This window comes from Canis aureus, chromosome 3 (assembly GCF_053574225.1).
Source record: "Canis aureus isolate CA01 chromosome 3, VMU_Caureus_v.1.0, whole genome shotgun sequence".
In the NCBI taxonomy this organism is placed as follows: domain Eukaryota; kingdom Metazoa; phylum Chordata; class Mammalia; order Carnivora; family Canidae; genus Canis; species Canis aureus.
The window spans coordinates 49367854-49389375 of NC_135613.1; the positions used below are offsets into that span (position 1 = coordinate 49367854).

The following is a 21522-nucleotide window of genomic DNA, read 5'->3' on the forward strand; positions in this document are numbered from 1 at the left end:
CTCCTGCTCGGAGAGCCCATCAATAATTTCAGAAATCTCATGCTCACTCCTAGCAATGGTGGCTGAAAGGCCAGCTCCCCTCTGCCCAACTCTAAATATAAAAAAGAAATTATAAATATATTTAAAGGCCATTTATAAAGAAGACACCAAGTTACTTTTATATACATTACTCCGATGAATGGAACTTTTTTAACCAAAAAGAAGTCAGAAAAGAGATGCCACTGAGCCACTACTTTTAAGTAATATGCCTGAATATTAGAATTCTATAGAAGTATGATTAAAATGTTGAGAATAAGATTTAAAGGTTACATGTCCAGGTTCAAATGGTAGAACAATTTATGGGAAACTTCTGGAAAACCACAGGTATTGGTGACATTTCCATTTCAAATAGCAGTCTTTGCTTTCCAAGGTAGAAGACAGCAGACTTAGAAAAATACATTAAATACTTTTTATAGAGGGGTATAAAAAACAACTCTCATCCCTTATAAAAATGTAATCGTGATTAAAGAATTAAAGCTTACATATAATCTTACAAGAGATCATGGAGAAGAAATCTAAAACTTTTTCTTTTGCAAAATACTTATTCTCTAAAGTAAATACAAATCAGAAACCACTGATATCAAAGAATGTCTTAATCAGCAATCTATTTAATACTGTTTGGTCATGTTGGTAACGAAGGACTAAGAAATAGTCAAGTCTATTCTCTTTCACTGTCATTTCTAAAGGAATGGGTATTTTTCAGGAACAGAAGAATTAATTTTGAAATATTTATTTAAATTTAGATTGAATAGCATCATTAGGCATAAAAACTCAGTATCAAATTCAGTAAGACATAATCTTTGATAGCTGATAGTGAAGTTCTATATACAAAATGAAAGTTCTTTATGAACTTATCTTAAGATCACATTCAGGTGATTCATCAACACTGTGAAAGAGCAGAAGTGTGACTCTGCAGGAGAGGAAAGAGCATACCCATTAAACATCAAACTACTTACCGCTGAAATCTTTCTTGTTGTTCTCTTTGTTTTCGAATTTCTGGAAACTGCTTTTCATAGTACTCCCTTGTTTTGCTTTCTTTAGCTTTCCTCCGGGGATTATTTTCTATTCTGTCCACTTTTTTCTCCCATGCCTCCATGAGCTGATCATAACGTTGGCAGATTTTTTGTTCCTATTAAATACCCGCAGCAAATTAATAATTAAACTAAACTCTGTCATTCTGACAAACCTAATATTTTAAAGTAAATGCTACTTCATAAGGCTAAGTCAGAAGTACATTTCGCCTAGGACTCAACTGTGAATGAAAAGCTGTCCTTGGTCTGAAAGAGGAAAGAGGAAAGAGCTCTGTTTCCCACAAAGATCAGCATATGGAGCATTCTTTGGCTAGATTTTTTTAGTTAACATTAAGACTAATATAAAATAATTAATTAATGAGCTATTAGTAGCTGACCGACTACTTTTGTTTTCCTGATAACAATATATATCTTCATTGTCCAAAAAAATGGAAAATAGTGGCAACATGTAAATAATCCATAATCCCAATCACCCAATGGCAATCATAGTTTTTTTTTTTTTTTTTTTTTTGCAATCATAGTTATTAACATTTTGGTGTTTTCCTTCCAACCCGTCAGAGAAAACACTCACTTTAACCATTCCACTACTGCTGGAGGTTTTGATTACTTGAAGGTTTTTGTTATTAGAAATAATGCTACCAAATACACATTTTTGACAGTCTGGAAAAGGTAGAAATTGGTTGTACTTTATGAGAAAAGGAAATGCAGTGAACCAACCACATGAAACCAAGAATTAATCCTTTGAGAGAAATGAGTACTGTATGATCTCATTTTTTAAACAGAGAGGCAAGAAGCCTCTATTACAGGCACAGAATTGTGAACATGTCAACCCCACACAGATAGGAAAAGGTGTAGTGGAACTCACGAAAAACCATTGAACACTGGTCACCTCAAGAAGGTGGCGCTGGAAAGGAAACTACTAGCCCCACACTCTGTGCCACTCCCACACACTTCCCAATCATTCTTTTCAACTTCCAGGTGTCTTCTGTACCCTTCACTTTCTCCATCTCTAGCTAGCTCCTCAGTCCAGGCCAACATCATCTCTCACCTACATCAAAGTAAAAGCCTAACTATTCCCCACGCCTTCTTAATGGTGGAGCCAGATGCAAATTCTTATAATACAAACCTGAATATTTTACTCCCTCATTTCAAACACTTAAAAGATGCCCCCGGGATCTAACCCAAATTCTCAGGGGTGGACCTCCAGGGCTCTGTCCAATCTGGCCCTCTTCGCTCTGCAGCCTCATTCCTGCCATGCTCCCAGCAACCTGCCACAGTCCCTCTACCTCCCAGACCTTCACCTAAGTCGCTGAGGCTGTGCAAATTTCCAGTTTCTCATTTTCCTGCAAACTTCTCTGTATGACGCATACATGGAGCATTAGCTATCACTCCTGAATGCTCCCACAGTCATCTGAATGTCCATTGCCACAGTGAGACTGCGATACTGTAACTGCCTGATGACTCGTCTACCCCCAGTTATACTATAGGCTACCTAAGGGTTAAAACCATATGGCTATCTTGCTCACCTCTGTAGAACAATACATGGGACAGAGTAAACAGCCAATAAAGATTTATTAATCAGTGAACATGTAAACATTATAACTAAATACTCTATGAAGCACGAAAACAAAGTCTATGCTTCTATGTCTGTATCACCAGACATTAAATTACCACAATTATAATAAAATAACTGGATAGAAAAAAAAATGCTTTAGTAATTTCTTATTTAATACCTGTATATTTTTGGCAAAAACAAAACTCAGTAATTTAAAGATAGTATCTGAAAAACCAGGCTGCAAATTACATTAGAAGTTACATATCAGGTAAAAGCTGCTGACTCTTGAGCTTTACAATTCATTAAACGGTCATGTCATTAAATAAAAGGTACATGGCTCACTTTTGATGTGAATTAAAGAACATCATTTATTTGGTAAGCAACTGAATTTAAATGAATCAACAGTTTGTCTAAATTTAGTATGAACATATTATGAAAAGAAGTATACTGGTATTATATTTCCTGTAACTTAATTTCCATGAACATTATAACCACAAAACTTCTGGACTGTAAGTCATAAAATAAATATGAAAAAGTATCTGAATTTCAAAAAGCTGAACTTTAGCTGACCCAGTTCCTAATAAGAAAGAACAGTAATGTCTACTCAGCATGACTGTAACTTACCCACATTTGTTTGAGGGTTTAAGAGACTAAATGTAGATCGTCCTATTTCTCTTTCATATTCTTTTTTAACTACTCACCATTTTCTTTATTCTGGCTAGATGAAAATGCTATACACAGATGGCCAAAGAAATTAATCTGATAATGATATTAAATGTCAACTGCTGCTAGAATTAGATTTATATTTAAGTCATCTATAGTTACTTTCTAAATCAGCACCTTTCTTAAATATAATCAAGAACGATTCTCCATAATAGAGGGAAAGTGAACGCCTACATGAGCATGAATGGGACAGTTGCACAAATTTCAGTTAAAGGATAGGACCTCACCCTTTGTTTTCTTGCATGATTTCTTCTTTTAAAAAATAAAATGAGTTTTTTCCTCATCACCTGGTTTCTAGAAGAGAAAAATATGGTTGTATGACATTAAGAAAAAGCACGATTTAATAATGCATTCACTTTTTTTTTTTTCAGAGACACTGAAAAACAAGCAAAGATCACTTAGGAATATCTGATGTAATCAAAGTTAATTTTAATTTTTTCACCCTGCAAAATAAGACTTTTGCAATAATTAGAACTGACTAAAATGCCCCCCACTCTACAGAAAGATTTTATACAAATAGTTCGTTTTCAATTATTACATCCAAGTATAAGGCAAGTATTTTCAAGTTATAAGTACACAGTCACTGATTCTTGTTAAGAACTCTGATGATATAAGCAACTCTGTGCGCTCTTGGAGGAGGGGAGGTAGAAGAAAAGGAAAGGCTTTTAAAGTTACCTCCCTCCCTCAGGCATGGTGCTGACCTCCCTTCTATGAGAATGTTTACCAACACAGAGAGAGGGGACTTGTGCTTTACACGGCAGATTTTCTTCAGGCACAGAAATGACACAAACCACTCTAAGAAGTCATGGAGGGTAATGTGACAAGACAGAAGACTTCTCTTATATCTTAATGAAACAGTTACACTTTTTAAATTTGAAGCATTATGACCTTCAAAAACAATGACATGCAGGTTCAAATATAAATATTTATACCCCACCTACTTCCAGAAAGGATTTCAAGCTGATTATTCAAATATAAATACAAAGCCAAGGCAAGTAGAAGTAATTTTTTGGATTATCTGCCACTCAGGACTAACAGTGACACTGGCTCCACTCAAATTAGCATGGACAGTCAGGAGCTGGCTATATGGAAAAGTAGCCAAGACATGAAAAGAATTATTAAAAGGTATATTTGCTATTTCATACAAAGCAAATGACGGTGATGAGAAAAGAGCTACTACACGATTCATATGGATGCATGCAGCTGAGTAAATGGTTATTTCACAAGGTGACGGACAGTGGAAGCGTTATCATGTATTCAGTTTGCTCTAATTTTAATTATGTGCTACTCAAAAGCAAATGATAATCAATAAATATAATTTAAAATGTCTCCTAGGACTTAAGAAGTCAGTAACCCATCCCACGACAGTGTGCTAAGCACTGTAGTAGGGCACTGTAGACAGCATGAAATAAATCAGACCGAGCTGCTCTCCAGCTAATATTAAGGGGGAAAGACAGAACACAAACATAACTGAAGCTTTATGGGGGGGAAAAAAGTCATTAAAAGTAGCCAACTAGATTTTATCTGCTATTCTCTTTTCAAAAAATGCTAAAACAGCTAAACAGTTCCAAAACAAGGTATATTTTATGAGTTTTGCCTAAACCTACTTCTAAGGGTTGTCAAGACCATAGTAGCATCTCACACAAAAATCCTATATTATAGAATTCTTTTTATTATAAACCACTTATTTAACAAAAGTTAAAATTATTCAAATTTCAATTTTATTCATGCATACTACCATGCAAATTATATTTGCCACCAATTCTGCAAAGTAGTCAGCTATTGCACATATTTTCAGTAAGAAATTTTTTAAAAGAAAAAAAATATGATATATAAATAGCAATGTGCTCAATAGTAACTGTACTAGTAGATAATTAAAAAGTTCTGATTATTCTTAATAATACAAAGTAGAAATATCACATTTTTGTTACAAACTAAGAATAATTCACCTAAATTCTCTTAAAGTATGATAATTAAAAAAAAAAAAGAGAGAGAGAGATACCTATCTAGCTTCCTCTCTTACTTCAATCAGATCAAGAAATTAGATTTTCTTTTCACTTATTTTCTTATTCCAAAATCTGCATCCATAAAGGCCTGGTATCTAGGATGAGCAAGGCTAAGCAAACTACATTCTGGAGCAGTCTCCTCACCCACGTGAGGTGACTGAGCGCTTCCAAGGCACCAGGACATTAAATGGCAGAAGGGTCTACAAATACCGTCATTAGCAAGAGTCATGGAAGGGATTTCCCTAGAATAGGATTTTGAATAATGATAAAATGATCCGTGGCACTTCTACTTTGCAATGGCAGATGTGGCTTGGTGGGGGACGGTGTCATCACTAGTCTTAAATGAAAAAGCTTCATTATCTTACTTCATCATGCGCCTTGCAGGTACTCCACTGAAAAAAAGACAAAACAGGAGGCAAAAAATTCAAGCCTCAAGGTAAGCCATTTCAATGTTAAGTATTCACCTTTTTTTTTACTAGCAGATCATAAAACCAGCTAGTTTTATGCAATCATTTATTTCATTTTTTTGACCTCGGAAACTCAAAGCTGTTACCCCAACCCCCAAGAAGCCAGAGGAAGATAACATATAGTAAAACGACAGCAAATTACACAAATCTAAAACACACCTACACTATATTATAGTAATATGTCAGCAGATAACATAAAAACGATTTCTTTATAGAATATATGGTCTTTAACTGAAGAACTCCAAAGAGGATAAATACTTACGTCTTGATGTTCTCATGATACACCTTGGTATCCGATGGCTGGTTATAGAGTGGCTATAAAATAAATCAAATATTTACATAAAATGTTGTACATGTTTATAAAAATACAAAGAAACAGTTTATATTTTAATGTAAACCTAGTACTTGTAGATCTTCACAATACCTGCCTGCCCCTACCAAAACCTCCAGACTTCCAAGTTCTCTGAATAATTCTCTTTACCCCATATCCTATTAATGCCTCTCTTGCAAAAACATTTATAAATTCACTATATCCCGTAAGAAATTACATTTATTCACAGATTTTTAATTTCAGAGGCAAGGAAGAACATATGGCCCAAAGAGCCTTCTATTTCTGTTCTTCTTCCTGCTTTTATCTTGTGTGATTAAATGTCCTGCTCAGGCAAAAACATGCTCAGGACAATACTTCTGCAAAGGTAACCAGGTTTGTGTACCACTATTTTAAAGTTTACCACAAATGTACTGCCCGATCTCATTCCAAAGTAGATAGTTTGTATTCCACCTTATCCCAAGAAAAATGACTACAAAAAAACACTAGGCATAGAAAAGGAAATTTCTTACTTACCAGTTCAACTTTTGGGCCAAGACCTTCAAATATTTTATGAGCTTCTTCTGCTTTTTTCTACAGATAAAGACATTATTATATTGTACAATTAAAAATTATATTACCTAAGGGCAAAACCACTGCCAATTTAATAATATTTACCTAAAAACTACTCTATAGTTGAACTTTCCTTATTTCCAAATACTCTTTTCACATGATAGGCTGAAATGCTCTTTTTTGTGTTCATAGCTTCCTCACCAAATTAAGTCAAGTTTCACATTTGTACTGAAAGTAATACCTAAAGAATTGTGAAGTTCTTAACAGCAAACAGATATCAAGATTCTAGGGAGAGGGAACACAGATCCACTGTTAGAAATGAATCCCTCAACACTTCAAACTCATAACGTCTTTAACAAAAATTTTAAAACCTAAAATACCATAAAGTCACCCATCTTTACTATTGTAAGCCGAACTGATCTCTTGGAAGAAAAGCGTATATAATGAACTTATATTCTAGTTACAAGAAAACTTTGGTAATAACTGAACAGAGGAATAACTAGTTTGAATTACTCAGGTGTTCAGTAATAAATCCTGAATTAAATATTTTTTACAGCCCATTTTCCAAAGTAAATTAATCTAGACCAATGTGCTATCTAACAGATCAACAATGTGCTAACAAATTCGATGCTAAAGATGTTTAAACTAGAATGACAGGACTACCAAATGTGTCAGTGATTCTCAAGTCCCTCTTCCTCCCAACACATTCCCATTAGTAACAATGGCTCCCCGTCTGCCACACAGTAGCCACCCACCTCCATGCATTTGCTGCTGGGAAGCTCTCCAGGGCTTCCGATGTGACATGCAAATGGGAATGGATATTAATCAGCATTCCCAGAGTGTAAAGAAAGATGTTCCCTTAAAACAACTATTCTCCTTTTCATCTCATTTATCAATCAAAATCAATTCGTCAAATTTATTTAGTATATGTTATGTGAAAAAAAAAAGTGGAGGAAGCATAAAATAAAGCACTTTCCAAACTCCAAGAAACTAAAAAGGTTATTAAGATGAGAAATAAACACAGCAAAAAAATCAAACATAGAACTATAAAAATCCATTACATTTACATAGCAGATTCTATTCTTATAGATAGTTTAAAGGTTTGATAAAGGTTGACAAACCCTGGCACCACTTTGGGCCAGATTTGTGTTCTAGGGACTATTCTATGCACCATACGATATTTAGCAGTATCCCACTAGATGCCAGTAGCACTCCATCCCTCCTCCAAGTTGCAACAATCAAAAAGGTCTCCAGTTGAGAATAAACAACTGTTCGAAGTAACTGTCAAACTAACTCAAGAAATCAAAGTGTAATGATCACAAAATTCAAATTTATTAGCTTCAGGCATATATTAAAATAACACACAAAGAACACCATAGATAATAAATTTGGAAATATCTAGCACCTGCAACTAACTTTCTCCAGACCCAACACTCACCAGTTTTTAAATTTGCTTTCCTTTTTTTTTTTTAGTTTATTTATTTTTAGTAATCTCTATGCACAACATGGGGCTGGAACTCACAATCCTAAAATCAAGACCTGCACATTCTACCAACTGAGCCAGCCAGGTGCCCCTTAAATTTGCTTTCTCAAGGCCCTCTGTACTAGAGTCTATAATAAGAACAGGCAGGCTAAGTGGAACTATACAGAAATAACACTGAGAGACAAGGGAGTAAAATTATATTATGGCAAATACTTACTAGTATCCTAATTCGTAAAGGCGCTTACCTTTTCAGAGCTAATTCTGAAAGCTGGTATTTGAGATGTTTGCAGATCCCACGATTTAAGTTTTGCAAACTTTTATTAAACATTTAACTTCAGAACTGCTAAGAACACATTAACCTATCAAATTTGGCAGACAAAAATTTTAATTTATAACCCTCACATTTCCATATTATAATTTTTATTCTAAGTCTAAAGACAGAAGTACTTAATTCCCCAAACATACTGCTATGTCCTGCGGGCCAGGCACTTACTAGACACTAAGAAAATAATGGTAAGTAGGAGGAAAGAGGGCCTTGAAAAGCTTCATAGAGGAAATATTACGTGACCAGGGTCCTGAAATATAAGCACACTCAACAGACAAGACAAGACAAGACAAGACAAGACAAGACAAGACAAGACAAGACACTGGAATGCCTGAAGGCAAGGGGAACATCCGAGGATAAAAGTACTAGCGACTTCAGGGGAACAGTCAAACCTATTTCAGTAGGATAGCCTTAATTAAGGAGTACTGGGCATGGCCAGGGAGGCAGTAAGCTCCAATAAACGTTTGGGCTATTCCATCCAAAGTGGGAAATAATCAAAAGGTTTTTTATTTGGAGAATTACATAAGGGGGACTCAAATATGAAGGACATTCACTATTTATGGGAGTGATAAAGGCTCATGTAAGCTATTGCCAAAAGAGGAAGAGAGAAGCAACTGGAGAGACCACTATTGAGGAGGCAGGACTGGTGTTCTTCACTGACTTCCTATATCTACAGCGTGGCAAAGAAGGGGAGAGAGAGATTGCCCAGGACATCAGCCTAGGTGATGGGTGGTTGCTGGCACTAAGTATACTTTCTATTGTCAATCCCTTTCTTTCTTCTGTTGTCACTTTAACTTGCAAGTCCTGCAATCAAAATATAAACGAGAGCTTTGAAAACCATACTCCAAGCACCTCCTCTTCCATATGTATTAGAATTCTGAAATTAGAACATTTATAAATATTTTTGGAAACTACAATGGGGAAGGATAACAGCAAAGTGAACTGTTAAAAATAGTCCAGGAGAAGAGTCTGTTTAGAGACTAAGTGAATCTCAGTGTAAAGTTTAAATATCATGCCAGACCATTTTTCTCTCAGGAAGCTAACTTTAAAATTAAGTCACTTTTGGGTAGCTTTCTTCCTCCCCCTAATTTTCTAAAGAAACAAAAGATGCCTAATACAAGATAGGTCACATTTGGCTTAATTCCCAACAGTATAGACTGCTTTGCCAAATAAGGAACAAGAGAGAAATGTCCTCTTGTCCTCGCCCATCTCTCTTTTCCTCTGGTGTCGAAACAGATAAGGTCATTCATTAAAAAAAAAAAAGCTTAAAAGGCTGTGAAAGCCTTACAGAAGGCAGCACGGTGAGGCAGTAGTGAGAGCCTATGCTCCAGCCTAGCTGTGCTCTCAGTCAGGGCTTCCCCTCCAGGAACCTCTGCCAGAGCTCTGTAACACTGCAGATGACCAGTAGCAGCACAAGCAAAAAGAGATGTGTAAAAAGATGATTTACGTGTTACTGAGAGTTAAAAATAATCTTTATTGTAAGTCTAATACTAAGACAGATTTCAAGTGTGGTTGTTGTTCTATTCTTCAGAGAATGCACCACAAAACTGAATATACATATACTAAAGTGGAAAGAAGCTTCTATATTTTTTTTAAGATTTTACTTATTTATTTATTTGAAAAAACAGAGCAAAATCAAGGGGAGTGGCAGAGGGAGAGGGAGAAGCAGACTCCCCACCGAGCAGGGAGCCTCACGCAGGGCTCGATCCCAGGACCCTGGGATCATGAACTGAGCTGAAAGCAGACGCTACACCAACTGAACCACCCAGGTGCCCTGAAAGCAGCTCTGAGTTTTGTGGTTGGGCATCAAGAAACGTTCACTACGCTAATTAATGAACACATGTATCTACAAAAACTTAACATAAATAAACCCCATCAGATCTTGTTCAACAGTTTTCAGTCCTCACATCCTAGTCAGGCAACCACAGCAATGAGAAGGCTAATTAAGAAATTCAATCCATTAATAAATATTATAAATTCAATTTCTTTGAAAACCGACTCATGCTAAGAAGTTAACATTTTACTTCACAAGATTCTTTTCCACTGTTAGCTCTAATCCCTGTTTACTGTATCTCTGAGGTCCTAAACTGGCCATGAAACCCATGAGCCCACAAAAGTGTTTTATTGTTCTATAGTAGTATTTTTTTCTCTAGAGCAGGTGATTCCACACAAACCCTCATGTTTCTAGCTTTCCTGAAACAAGGGAGTACCTGTCAACCTTGGGCCACATTCCTGCTTGACCACAGTCACTGCCCCTCCAGGCAAGCCACGAGGCCGTCCTCATCACTAGCTTTACGTGTACGGTTCATTCTCATTGGATAGATCTTCAAACAGATCTTCAAGGAGACTGCTATGTCCATTCATAATTTGGACTAATTTTGAACTCAGCCAAGAAAATAATATTACCTGCCCACATTTTTACCTGCCTGTGACACTTACCATTATCATATATCTGATGACTTTAAGTTACCTATTCAATATCACACATACATGTATATCTAAGATTATTCTATAGACATATATGTAATTAATTCACAATTGCTTTTCTTAAAGCTAATTTCCTTTAGGAACTAAGCTATTATAAAGTTATAGGCTGCCTGTGAAAGATATACGGATCCTGATGACTCTACTCACTACAAAGAAAACCAATTAAAACAACAATCTCAACTCCTACCTTATGATCACCTTTAGCTAACAGGCCTTTTCTCTCCCACAATACTTAAAGCAGATTTTTAGACTGGAAACTTCTAGAAGCCCAGTGTTAAGCAGCTCTGTTAGAAAGTTTAAATTAAGATGAAATCCATTTCCCTTTAACTGCTACTTCTGGGCTAGATTCCAGTCAAAAACTAACTTCAACATCACAAAATTATTCATAGAATTGAGACCCAGCTTTCCTAAATCGATGAACAGTTTTAATTATGAGTATTAAAGAAGAAATTTTTTAATAAAGATAAAAAGCAAAGCCTACCTAAATGTCAATGGCCTCACACTTTATAACTAAGATTCAAACTACAGCCCAGCTATCAATCCTAAAGCTAACAATGCAAGTCATTTCTACATCGGATGACCCATCTCTAATAGGATGGTATCAGTATTCGGTATCAAATGTCCTTTATAAAGTGAAAAACTACAGAATGGCTTGTTTTGTATTATATGCTTGCAAATTTGCTTGCCAATTTTATATAATAGGAGACTCAATTGATAAAATTACATTCTCATTAAGTAATATTTATGCAATATATAAATAAAATACTAATTTAAGATACACTTATCAACTTCTCTTCAATCTCTAAGGAAAAATAATCAAGCTTCAAAGTTTAAGAATATTAAAAATTATGACAATTAACATTGCATAATTAATTAATACAATTAACATTACCACAGAACACACTGATCATTTAAAAAGGTATAGCCAAGTGCTTTTAAAGGCCTGTGCAGTAAGAAATGGCATGAGCTTACCCGATTCTCATCATAAATAATTTGGACAATACTGCGGTGTTTCTGTTCCACGGGAGGAGGGGACACAGGCTTCTCAGGCTCAGGAGGTTTAGCTGCTTCTTCTTCAAGCTGTTGCTAAGAGACCCAGAAAGAAAGAGTCAGGCAACGGATGCAGTCACCCCTCCCGGTAATTAATTGCCAGAGATAACACACGCTACTGAGTAATTCTATGGGGTAATCTTCTGATCTACTAGGGTCTAATGGATCAAGAGTTCCAACAAATCCAATCAGATTTATTTTGATTAAGAACTAAATAACAATCATTAGATGGAGAAATCCTTTTACATTTTAATTCTGACAAATTTAAAAGCAAAATAATAAGAGAAGCTAAAAATATCAAGGTTACCCCATAGACGTTCATAACAATGACCTTTTGTTGCACAGGAAAAACACTTTTATATGTTATAGACACAGTATGCACTAATGTTTGGTAGGGAAAACATGGTAGCACAGCGTTTACAGACTAATCTTCAACTCAGAACAGCACTATGTTCAGCCCTCCAGCCAACTTTTATATTTTGCACTCAAGAGGCACTGGCAAAACTACAACTTTGTGTACAATTACAAAAGAGAATGCTAGCTATCTGCATTACTCTGCCTGGGTTTGAGACTTAGGGTCAACCTTTACAAGTAGTGGGATCCTAGGATCCTTTCTAGGTCTTACTATAATCCTGAACAAGTATATAAACCACTCATATGTAAAGTAGAGCCAACCTAAGGATAAAATTCCTCCAGAAAGAAACTTCAAGGACCACCTCCACCTTGGAACTCAAAGTACTTTTGCAGGCTGCAACTGTATAAGCAAAGGACAGGTATTTGGAGTTGTGAAGTCATTTCTATGGGACTGAGTTCTTCAATCATTCCCTTTCTTTCCTTTGCTCAGAGGGCCTTCTTTTAGGATCCTTGCTTAGTAGGTATAGAAAAAGGAACAAACAAGCTTCCAAAAATCATACTTTATTCTAAGTATCAGACAAAATCATTTTAACAGAAAGACTAAAAACAAAAACAAAAGATACACATTTTCTTTACTTATTTGTTCTTTTACATAACTTTACAATAATTTTGCAAATTTGAAGAACTAGGTGGAATTTTTATTAAAATTGTATAAAACATATGCAATTATATGTCAATTGTGTTCACATTATTAAAATTATTTATACTGTGTTTCTATGCATCTATGGTATATTTCCTTATTTGCTCAAGCTGCCCTTTATATTCCGCAACAAAATTTGTAGCTCCTGTACATCTCATAATGGTCATACAGCATATTTTGTTATTTTTAATTATAATGGGTTACACATTACTGAGCATTTACTATATGCCACATACTATACAATACATTCATTATCACAACTCATACAACCATCACATAATTTAGTTATGTTATCAGCAATATTACTGCTATTTCATGAGTGAAAAAAGTAAAGAAAGAAGAAAGACCAGATCTAACTAACTCAGCAGAATCAGACATGGAGATTTAAAAGAATTGTCAGGCATGTTATTATAAATTTAATATGATTCAATAAATAAACGATGGCTGAGCTTTTTTTAAAATCAAGGTAGGGATCCCTGGTGGCACAGCGGCTTGGCGCCTGCCTTTGGCCCAGGGCGCGATCCTGGAGACCCAGGATCGAATCCCACATCGGGCTCCTGGTGCATGGAGCCTGCTTCTCCCTCTGCCTGTGTCTCTGCCTCTCTCTCTCTCTCTCTCTCTCTCTCTCTCTGTGACTATCATAAATAAATAAATAAATAAAAATTAAAAAAAAAAGGTTTAAAAAAAAATCAAGGTAATATTCTTTACATGATGAGATTTTTAAAATTAGCCTAATAAACATTAAAGCAATAAAAACATAATTGTAATTGAAGATATATTTGACAGATTAGATGTAACTGAAAAGAGAAATGTAAACTGAAAAACAGAAATGAAGAAACTGCCAACAATGGAGCCCAAAGCAGCAACAACTGGGAAAGAAAAAATCCATGAAGAGACAAAGACAAGAGTGTAAGATGTTACATCTAACAGGAATTTCAGAAGATAACAAAGAAACTATAGAAAAGGATTTTGCTTTAAAAAAAAAAAAAATAGGTTAGAATTTTCCAGAACTGATTAAAGACTCTAATACATTCAAGAAGCCCAATGAATCTTAAGCCAGACAGATTTAAAAACAAAAACCCATCCCTAATACATCATACTGAAAACAACAGCACACAAAGATACTGAAGTTAGCCAGATAGAAAATTCAGACTATCCACAAAAGAATAAAAATTAGACTAAGGGTTGATGTCTTAACAGTAGAAGCCAGAAGACAGTGTGCTGAGACAAAAGAACCACATAACAAAATACCTTTCAATAAGCAGACACAAATACAAGACATTTAAGTCACAACCACCAAACAAATACTGAATTCGCAAATGACCGGATCCCTGCTATAGGAAATTCCAAAGGACGTTCCTCAAGCAGAAACATGTACCCCCAAATGGAAGATCTGTGTTGCACTAAGGAATGATGAGCAAATACGAATGACAAATTTGTGGATAAACCTAAATAATGTGTTTGGCACTAAAATAAAACAAGAACTAAAAATATGACAAAAGGAGCAGAAAAGTTTTGAGAGAAAAGAGAAATTGAGAAGTTCTGTGTCCTCATACTTCTCAAGAAGATGGTTAAGATACTAATTAGTTTTTGGCTTAAAGTTACATAGGCTGATAAATCTGAGAGGGAGCCACAATAAACAAAAACAATAAAATAGAAAGTAGAAGAAAATGTAGTAAAACAAATAATCAATCCAAGGTAAGGACTGGAAAAAACAAACAAGAATACCAAATTCAGCAAAAAAAGACAGGATAAACAGTATAAAATAGAAAAAAGTAATAGAAATATAACCAATCATCATAATCAGGTTAAAGAACTAAATTATCTGCAGAAAGACAGGTTGTCAAATTGCATAAAAAGCAAAACTCAGGGATCCCTGGGTGGCTCAGCGGTTTAGCACCTGCCTTTGGCCCAGGGCGTGATCCTGGAGTCCGGGGATCGAGTCCCACATCGGGCTCCCGGTATGGAGCCTGCATCTTCCTCCTCCTGTGTCTCTGCCTCTCTTTCTATGTCTATCATAAATAAATAAATAAATCTTAAAAAAAAAAGAACCTCAGCAATATACCTATATAAGAGATATACCTTAAATACCAAAGCACAGAAAGTAAAGAGAAAGGAGGGGCCCCAAGTGGCTTAGTTGGACAAACATCTGACTCTTGATTTCAGCTCAGGTCTTGATCTCAAGGTTGTGAGTTCAAGCCCCTCACTGGGCTCCAAGCTGGGTGTGCAGTGCAGCCTACTTAAAAAAAAAAAAAAAAAAATCCCAACATTTTGGGGTGCCTGGGTGATTTAGCCGGCTAAGTATCCGACTCTTGATTTCAGCTCAGGTCATGATCTCAGGGTTGTGAGATCAAGTTCACATTGGACTCTGCATTGGTTGTGGAGCCTGCTTGGGATTCTCTTTCTCCCTCTGCCCTCTGCCTCAAAAAAAGGAAAAATGGAGGAAAGAAAGTTAAGGGAAGAAAAAAGATAAACTAACCAATAGCAACCAAAAGAATGCCAATCTAATTACATCAGTATCAGGCAGAACAGATTTTATGGTAAAAAGCATTACAAAAGATAGAATGTCATTACTTTATAATAAAAGTTTTCACTGGTCAGGAAAATAACAACTATAAACATGCATACAACTAAAACAAGAGCCTAAAAATACAGAGGATAAAAACTGACAACTGGAAGAAAATATCTGCAAATCATCTATCTTGTAAGGGGTGAGTACTCAAAATATACAAAGAACTCACACAACCCAACAGCAAAAAACCTGATTAAAAAAATGGGAAGAGGATCTGAATAGACATTTTTCCAAAGAAGACATCCAGATGGCCAGCAGGTATATGAAAAGATGCTCAATGTCACCAATCATCAAGGAATTGCAAATCAAAATCGCGATGAGGTATTGCCTCACACCTGTCAGTATGGCTAGCGTCAAAAAGACAGAGATAACAAGTGTTGGTGAGAATGTAGAAAAAAGAAAATCCTTGTGCACTGTTGATGGGAATGTAAGTTGATGCAGCTACTATGGAAAACAGTATGGTGGTACATCAAAAAATTAAAAAATGAAAATGTAGTTGTGTACACACAGAACATTATTCAGCCATTTAAAAAAATGAAATCTTATCATTTGTAACAACACTGATAAACTCTGAAGCATTTCACTTATACTACGTGAAATAAGTCAGAGAAAGGCAAATACTGTATAATCTCACTTATAGGTACGATCTAAAAGAAAACCAAGCTCACAGAACAGATTGGTGGTTGCCAGAGACTGGACAGGGGGTGGAGGTGGGGGTAATTGGGTAAAGAGAATCATAAGGTAAAAACTTCCAATTATAAAATTAAAAAGCCACAGGAATATAATGCATAGTATGGCAACTATAGTCAATAATATTGTACTGCGTATACGAGAGTTGCGAAGAGTAGATTTTAAAAGGTCTCATCACAAGGAAACAAATTCTTTTAACTATGTACGGTGACAGATGTTAACTCCACTTAGTGTGGTGAGCATTTTGCAATAATACCAATAACAAATCATTACTTTGTGTACCTGAAAAAACATTATGTTGTATATTTTTATAATGCTGTATATTTGTCAATTTTATCTCAATTTTTTAAAAACTCAGAACTACTAGGGACAAATCCCAAATCATAGTGGTAATATGAGAAGTTACAAAAAAAAATGAGATAAGACATAAATTTTAAGTACAGAATTTACATTCTTCTCAAGTATGACCAAAGTATTTTTATAAAAACTGATCATAAGGGGCGCCTGGGTGGCTCCGTGGTTGAGCATCTATCTGCCTTTGGCTCAGGTCATGATCCCTGGGTCCTGGGCTTGAGTCCTACATCGGGCTCCCTACAGGGAGCCTACTTCTCCCTCTGCCTGTGTCTCTGCCTCTCTTTCTGTGTCTCTCATGAATAAATAAATCTTAAAAAAAAAAAAAAAAAAAAGCATAATCTAAGGCCACAAAGGGAAGTGGCCTTCTACCATCAATATGAAGCCAAAATTCAAGTACCAAAAATTTCAAAAGACTGAGTACTAAAGACCACACTCTGGCCACAATAAAATTAGAAATCAAATAGCCAAAAGTAATCAAGAAAAAAATTATATACCTAAAAACTTGAAAACACTTTTAATTAATACAGGGGTCAAAAAAGAAACCATAATGGATAATAATAAGTATTGCAAATTAAAACTTACTAAAACTAGTACATGGAGAGAAGAAAAAAAGGGGGGAAAAAAGGCTGAAGAAATTAATGTTATAAAGTTATAAAAAGAGGGCAGCCCGGGTGGCTCAGCGGTTTAGCACCACCTTCAGCCCAGGGCCTGATCCTGGAAACCCGGGATCGAGTACCACCTCGGCTCCTTACATGGAGCCTGCTTCTCCCTCTGCCTGTGTCTCTGCCTCCCTCCCTCCCTCCCTCCCTCCCTCCCTTTCTCTCTCTCTCTCTCTGTCTCTATCTCTCATGAATAAATAAATAAAACCTTAAAAAAAAAAAGTTACAAAATAGCAGAATAAAACCAAAGAAAGGAAATGAGAAGCAGAAACTTAGGATATAGAATATATAATTATATTCCAAAATATAAAGAGAAAAATTATATTCAAAAGAAATAGAACTTAGTTTTTTTAAGTTGAATTTTAAAAATCTTCACATACACAAAATACCAGTCAGATCCAGCTGATTTTACCAAGTTCTACCAAACACTCAGAGAACAAACGATTATTATCTTCCTCAAACTATTACAGACTTTAGAAATGTTATGACATTAGCATCATGTGTTACCAAACCAGACAACAACACAAAAAAAGAAAATTACAGGTTGATCACGCTCACAAGTAAAAACTTACAAAAATCCCAAAGTAAATATTAACAAAGCAAGTCTAGCAATTTATAAAAAAAATAGATAATATATCATTACTTACTAAGGTTAAATCTAGAAATCCACAGGTTATTTAACACCAGAAAAAAAATTAGTGTCATTGATTATATTAATATATTAAAGGGCAAAAATTATATGATCAGTAAATTTAGGCAGAAAAGCATTTGATAAAACTCAACATCTCTTTATGATTAAAACTCTTACTTATTAGCACACTAGAATGGAAGAGTTCTTTCCCAAACTGAGAAAGGATGTCTACAAAAACAGACACCATAATCAGTGTTAAAAAGGAGAAGTATTCCTTTAAAAGCAGAAAAGACCAAGAATAATCACTTTCAACCTTCTATTGCAGTCCTAATCAGAGAATAAAGTAAGGAAAAGTAACAAAAAGGTTTAAGGACTGAAAAAAAAAAAAAAAAAAGAAAAGAAAAGAAAAAAGAAAGAAAACTGGCTTAAAAAAAAAAAAAAAACTATTGATATGATCATTACCTATAAAGAAAACCCAAAACAATCTACAAATAAGAAATTAGCATTAAAAGGATAATTTAGGGACATTGCTGGTCTACATTAAAAAAAAAAAAATCAAAAGCAACAGAAAATGTAATTTTTAAAAAGATATTAACAAGAGCATCAAAAACATAAAGTGGAGTTTAATTAATTGCAAGGCATATAGATTATTTATGAACAGAAAGAAATAAAACATGATAGACTTCATAAATAAATGGACAGATATACCACATTCATGGATTGGAAGACTCAATGTCATCAGGATTTCATCCTTCCCAAACTGATGTCTATATTTTATAGGATTCCAATAAAAATTCCAGAAAGATGTTTTAGAGAATCAAAAAATTTGGTTCTAAAAGTTACATGAGAGGGTAAGAAAATTGTAAATAGCTAAAACATGCCTGTAGAAGTACGGCTTACCTTACTGGAAAAGAATTCTTATTATAAAGTGGTAGCATTTAGGAGAATAGTATTGTATTTCTGCATGAATACCCCAAAAAGGGCAATAAATAAAAACACAAAACCCAGAAATCAATAGGTATATAGATGCAAATTTGAATTATATTAGAGCTAAAACTGTAGAACAGTTGGAAAAGGATGAACTTTGCAATTAATTATCCATAGGGGGCACCTAGGTGGCTCAGTGGTTGAGTGACTGCCTTTGGCTCAAGTTGTAATCCCAGGATCCTGGGATTGAGTCCCGCATCACCTGCTTCTCCCTCTGCCTATATCTCTGCCTCTGTGTCTCTCATGAATAAATAAATAATCTTTTAAAAAAATTATCCATAGGTTAAAAAAATGAATGTGTCCCCTACCTTGAGGCAGAGACATCAAAGAATCAATTTCTGGTGGATTAAGAATAATGTTAAGAAGGGCACCTGGGTGGCTCAGTGGTTGAGCGTCTGCCTTTGGATCAGGTCATGATCCCCGGGACCTGGAATTGAGTCCCGCACTGGGCTCCCTGTGGGGAGCCTACTTCTTCCTCTGCCTATGTCTCTGCCTCTCTCTGTGTCTCTCATGAATAAATAAATAAAATCTTAAAAAAAAAAAAAAAAAAAGAATAATGTAAGAAACAAAACTATGAATCTTTCATTTTCTTTTCTAAGATTTTATTTATTTAGAGAGAGAGCACACAGGAGCAGGAAGAGGGGCTCCAGCTGAGCTCAGAGTCTGATGCAGGGCTCATTCTCACAACCCTGAGATCGTGACCTGAACTGAAATCAAGAGTCAGATGCCATGAGCTCCTTGCTCAGTGGGGACTCTGCTTCTCCCTCTGCCCCTCATTCCACTTGTGCTAAGTAAATAAATAAGATCTTTAAAAAAACAAAAAGTCAGATGCCCAGCTGACTGAGCTACCCAGGCACCCCAAAACTATGAAGCTTTTAAAAGGAAAATATAATCAACTATTTTAATGATCCCAGGGTTGTCTCGTATAAGATCTAAACAAATTCTGTTGACCAAATAACAAATTTAGGCTCAAAGACCTAAATCTAAGAGTTAAAACAATAAAATTTACAGAAGAAAACAAAGGAATAGGGATGCCTGGGTGGCTCAGCGGTTGAGCATCTGCCTTCAGCTCAGGGCATGATCCCGGAATCAGGGATCAGGGATCAGGTCCCATATCAGGCTCCGAGCCTGGCTTCTCCCTCTGCCTGTGTCTCTGCCTCTCTGTGTGTCATCAATCAATCTTTAAAAAAAAACAACATAGGAATAAATCTTTGTGGCCTTAGATTATGCAATAGTTTCTCGGATATGACACCAAAATCTCAAGTAATGAAAGAATATAAACCGTGCTTCATCACTATTAAAAACTTTTGGCCCTGGTGTGATTCAGTCCTACACGGCTGTTCTCTATAACGGGAGTCTTTTCTCTCAGGCTGCCCTCTCTCCCACACAAGACTCCTACCCCACAGAAGATTCAGTGGACTATAGGAAATGAGCCCCATGAGGCCCCAGAAATATCTTTTCAGCTGTGAGGCCAACAAAGGTCAAAGAGTATCAGTGTAAAGTGGATAATGATGAAAATGAGCACCAGTTACCTTTAAGAATGGTCAGTCTGGGGACTGATGCCAAAGATAAATTGCATACTGTTAAAGCAGAGGCAATGAATTATAAAGGCAGTCCAACTTAAGTTAACATTGGCAATTTTGAAAACATCTGTATAGCAATGGTTTCCCTTGGGGGCTTTGAAATAACACCACCTGTGATCTAAATGTGGTTCAGGCCCTGTACATGTGGACAGCACCTAGCAGCTGTGGTGGAGAATGAAAAGTCAGAAGGTAAAGGTGTGAAACTCCACAGCATATCTGGAAAGTGATCGTCCCCTGTGACAGCAAGTTTCCACATTAAAAAAAGTGAAACTAGGGGGATCCCTGGGTGGCTCAGCGGTTTGGCGCCTGCCTTTGGCCCAGGGCGCGATTCTGGGGTCCCAGGATCAAGTCCCGCATCGGGCTCCCGGCATGGAGCCTGCTTCTCCTTCTGCCTGTGTCTCTGCCTTTCTCTCTCTCTCTGTGTCTATCATAAATAAATAAATCTTAAAAAAAAAAAAAGTGAAACTGGCTGATAAGGATGAGGAAGCTGAGAAAAAAGCTCCAGTAAAGAAACTGATCCTCAATACTCCAGCCAAAAAGGCACACACACACACAGTCACACACACTCACACACATCAAACCAGAATGGAAAAGACTCAAAACCATTAATTCCAAGATCAAAAGGTCACAAATCATTATTTTAAAGAGGGGGGGGAGGAGGAGGGGGGGAAGGGGGGAGGAGAAGGGGAAGGGGGGGAGGAGGAGGAGGAGGAGGAGGAGAAGAAGAAAGAAGAAGAAGAAGAAGAAGAAGAAGAAGAAGAAGAAGAAGAAGAAGAAGAAGAGTCCTAAAACAGCAAACATATCTATTTCTGTAGAAGACATTAAAGCAAAAATGCAAGCAAGTCTAGAAAAAGCACGCTGAACGGTCCTGGTAAATTAAGCCCAAAGATGGGGAGAGGAAAAAGAGAGACAAATATAGTCCATACTGAAAATCAACAATCTAGAC

The 21522-nt window shown here is 36.0% G+C and overlaps 1 protein-coding gene across 20 annotated transcripts in view; it reads right to left on the bottom strand.

The window, feature by feature from the left end:
- Positions 1–21522, bottom strand: part of NCOR1 (nuclear receptor corepressor 1) — a 149551-nt gene that overhangs the window by 78123 nt on the left and 49906 nt on the right. For 13 of the 20 annotated variants that reach the window (XM_077892503.1, XM_077892510.1, XM_077892497.1 and 10 more), the window contains exons 6-12: positions 11969–12082; positions 6666–6722; positions 6084–6136; positions 5720–5746; positions 3576–3642; positions 996–1168; positions 1–91 (exon numbers count right to left, since the gene is read on the bottom strand). In XM_077892503.1, coding sequence (XP_077748629.1) covers positions 1–91; positions 996–1168; positions 3576–3642; positions 5720–5746; positions 6084–6136; positions 6666–6722; positions 11969–12082 — 582 coding nt within the window. The remainder of the gene's footprint in view (positions 92–995; positions 1169–3575; positions 3643–5719; positions 5747–6083; positions 6137–6665; positions 6723–11968; positions 12083–21522) is intronic. The other 7 variants (XM_077892500.1, XM_077892494.1, XM_077892509.1 and 4 more) reach the window with 1 other exon arrangement.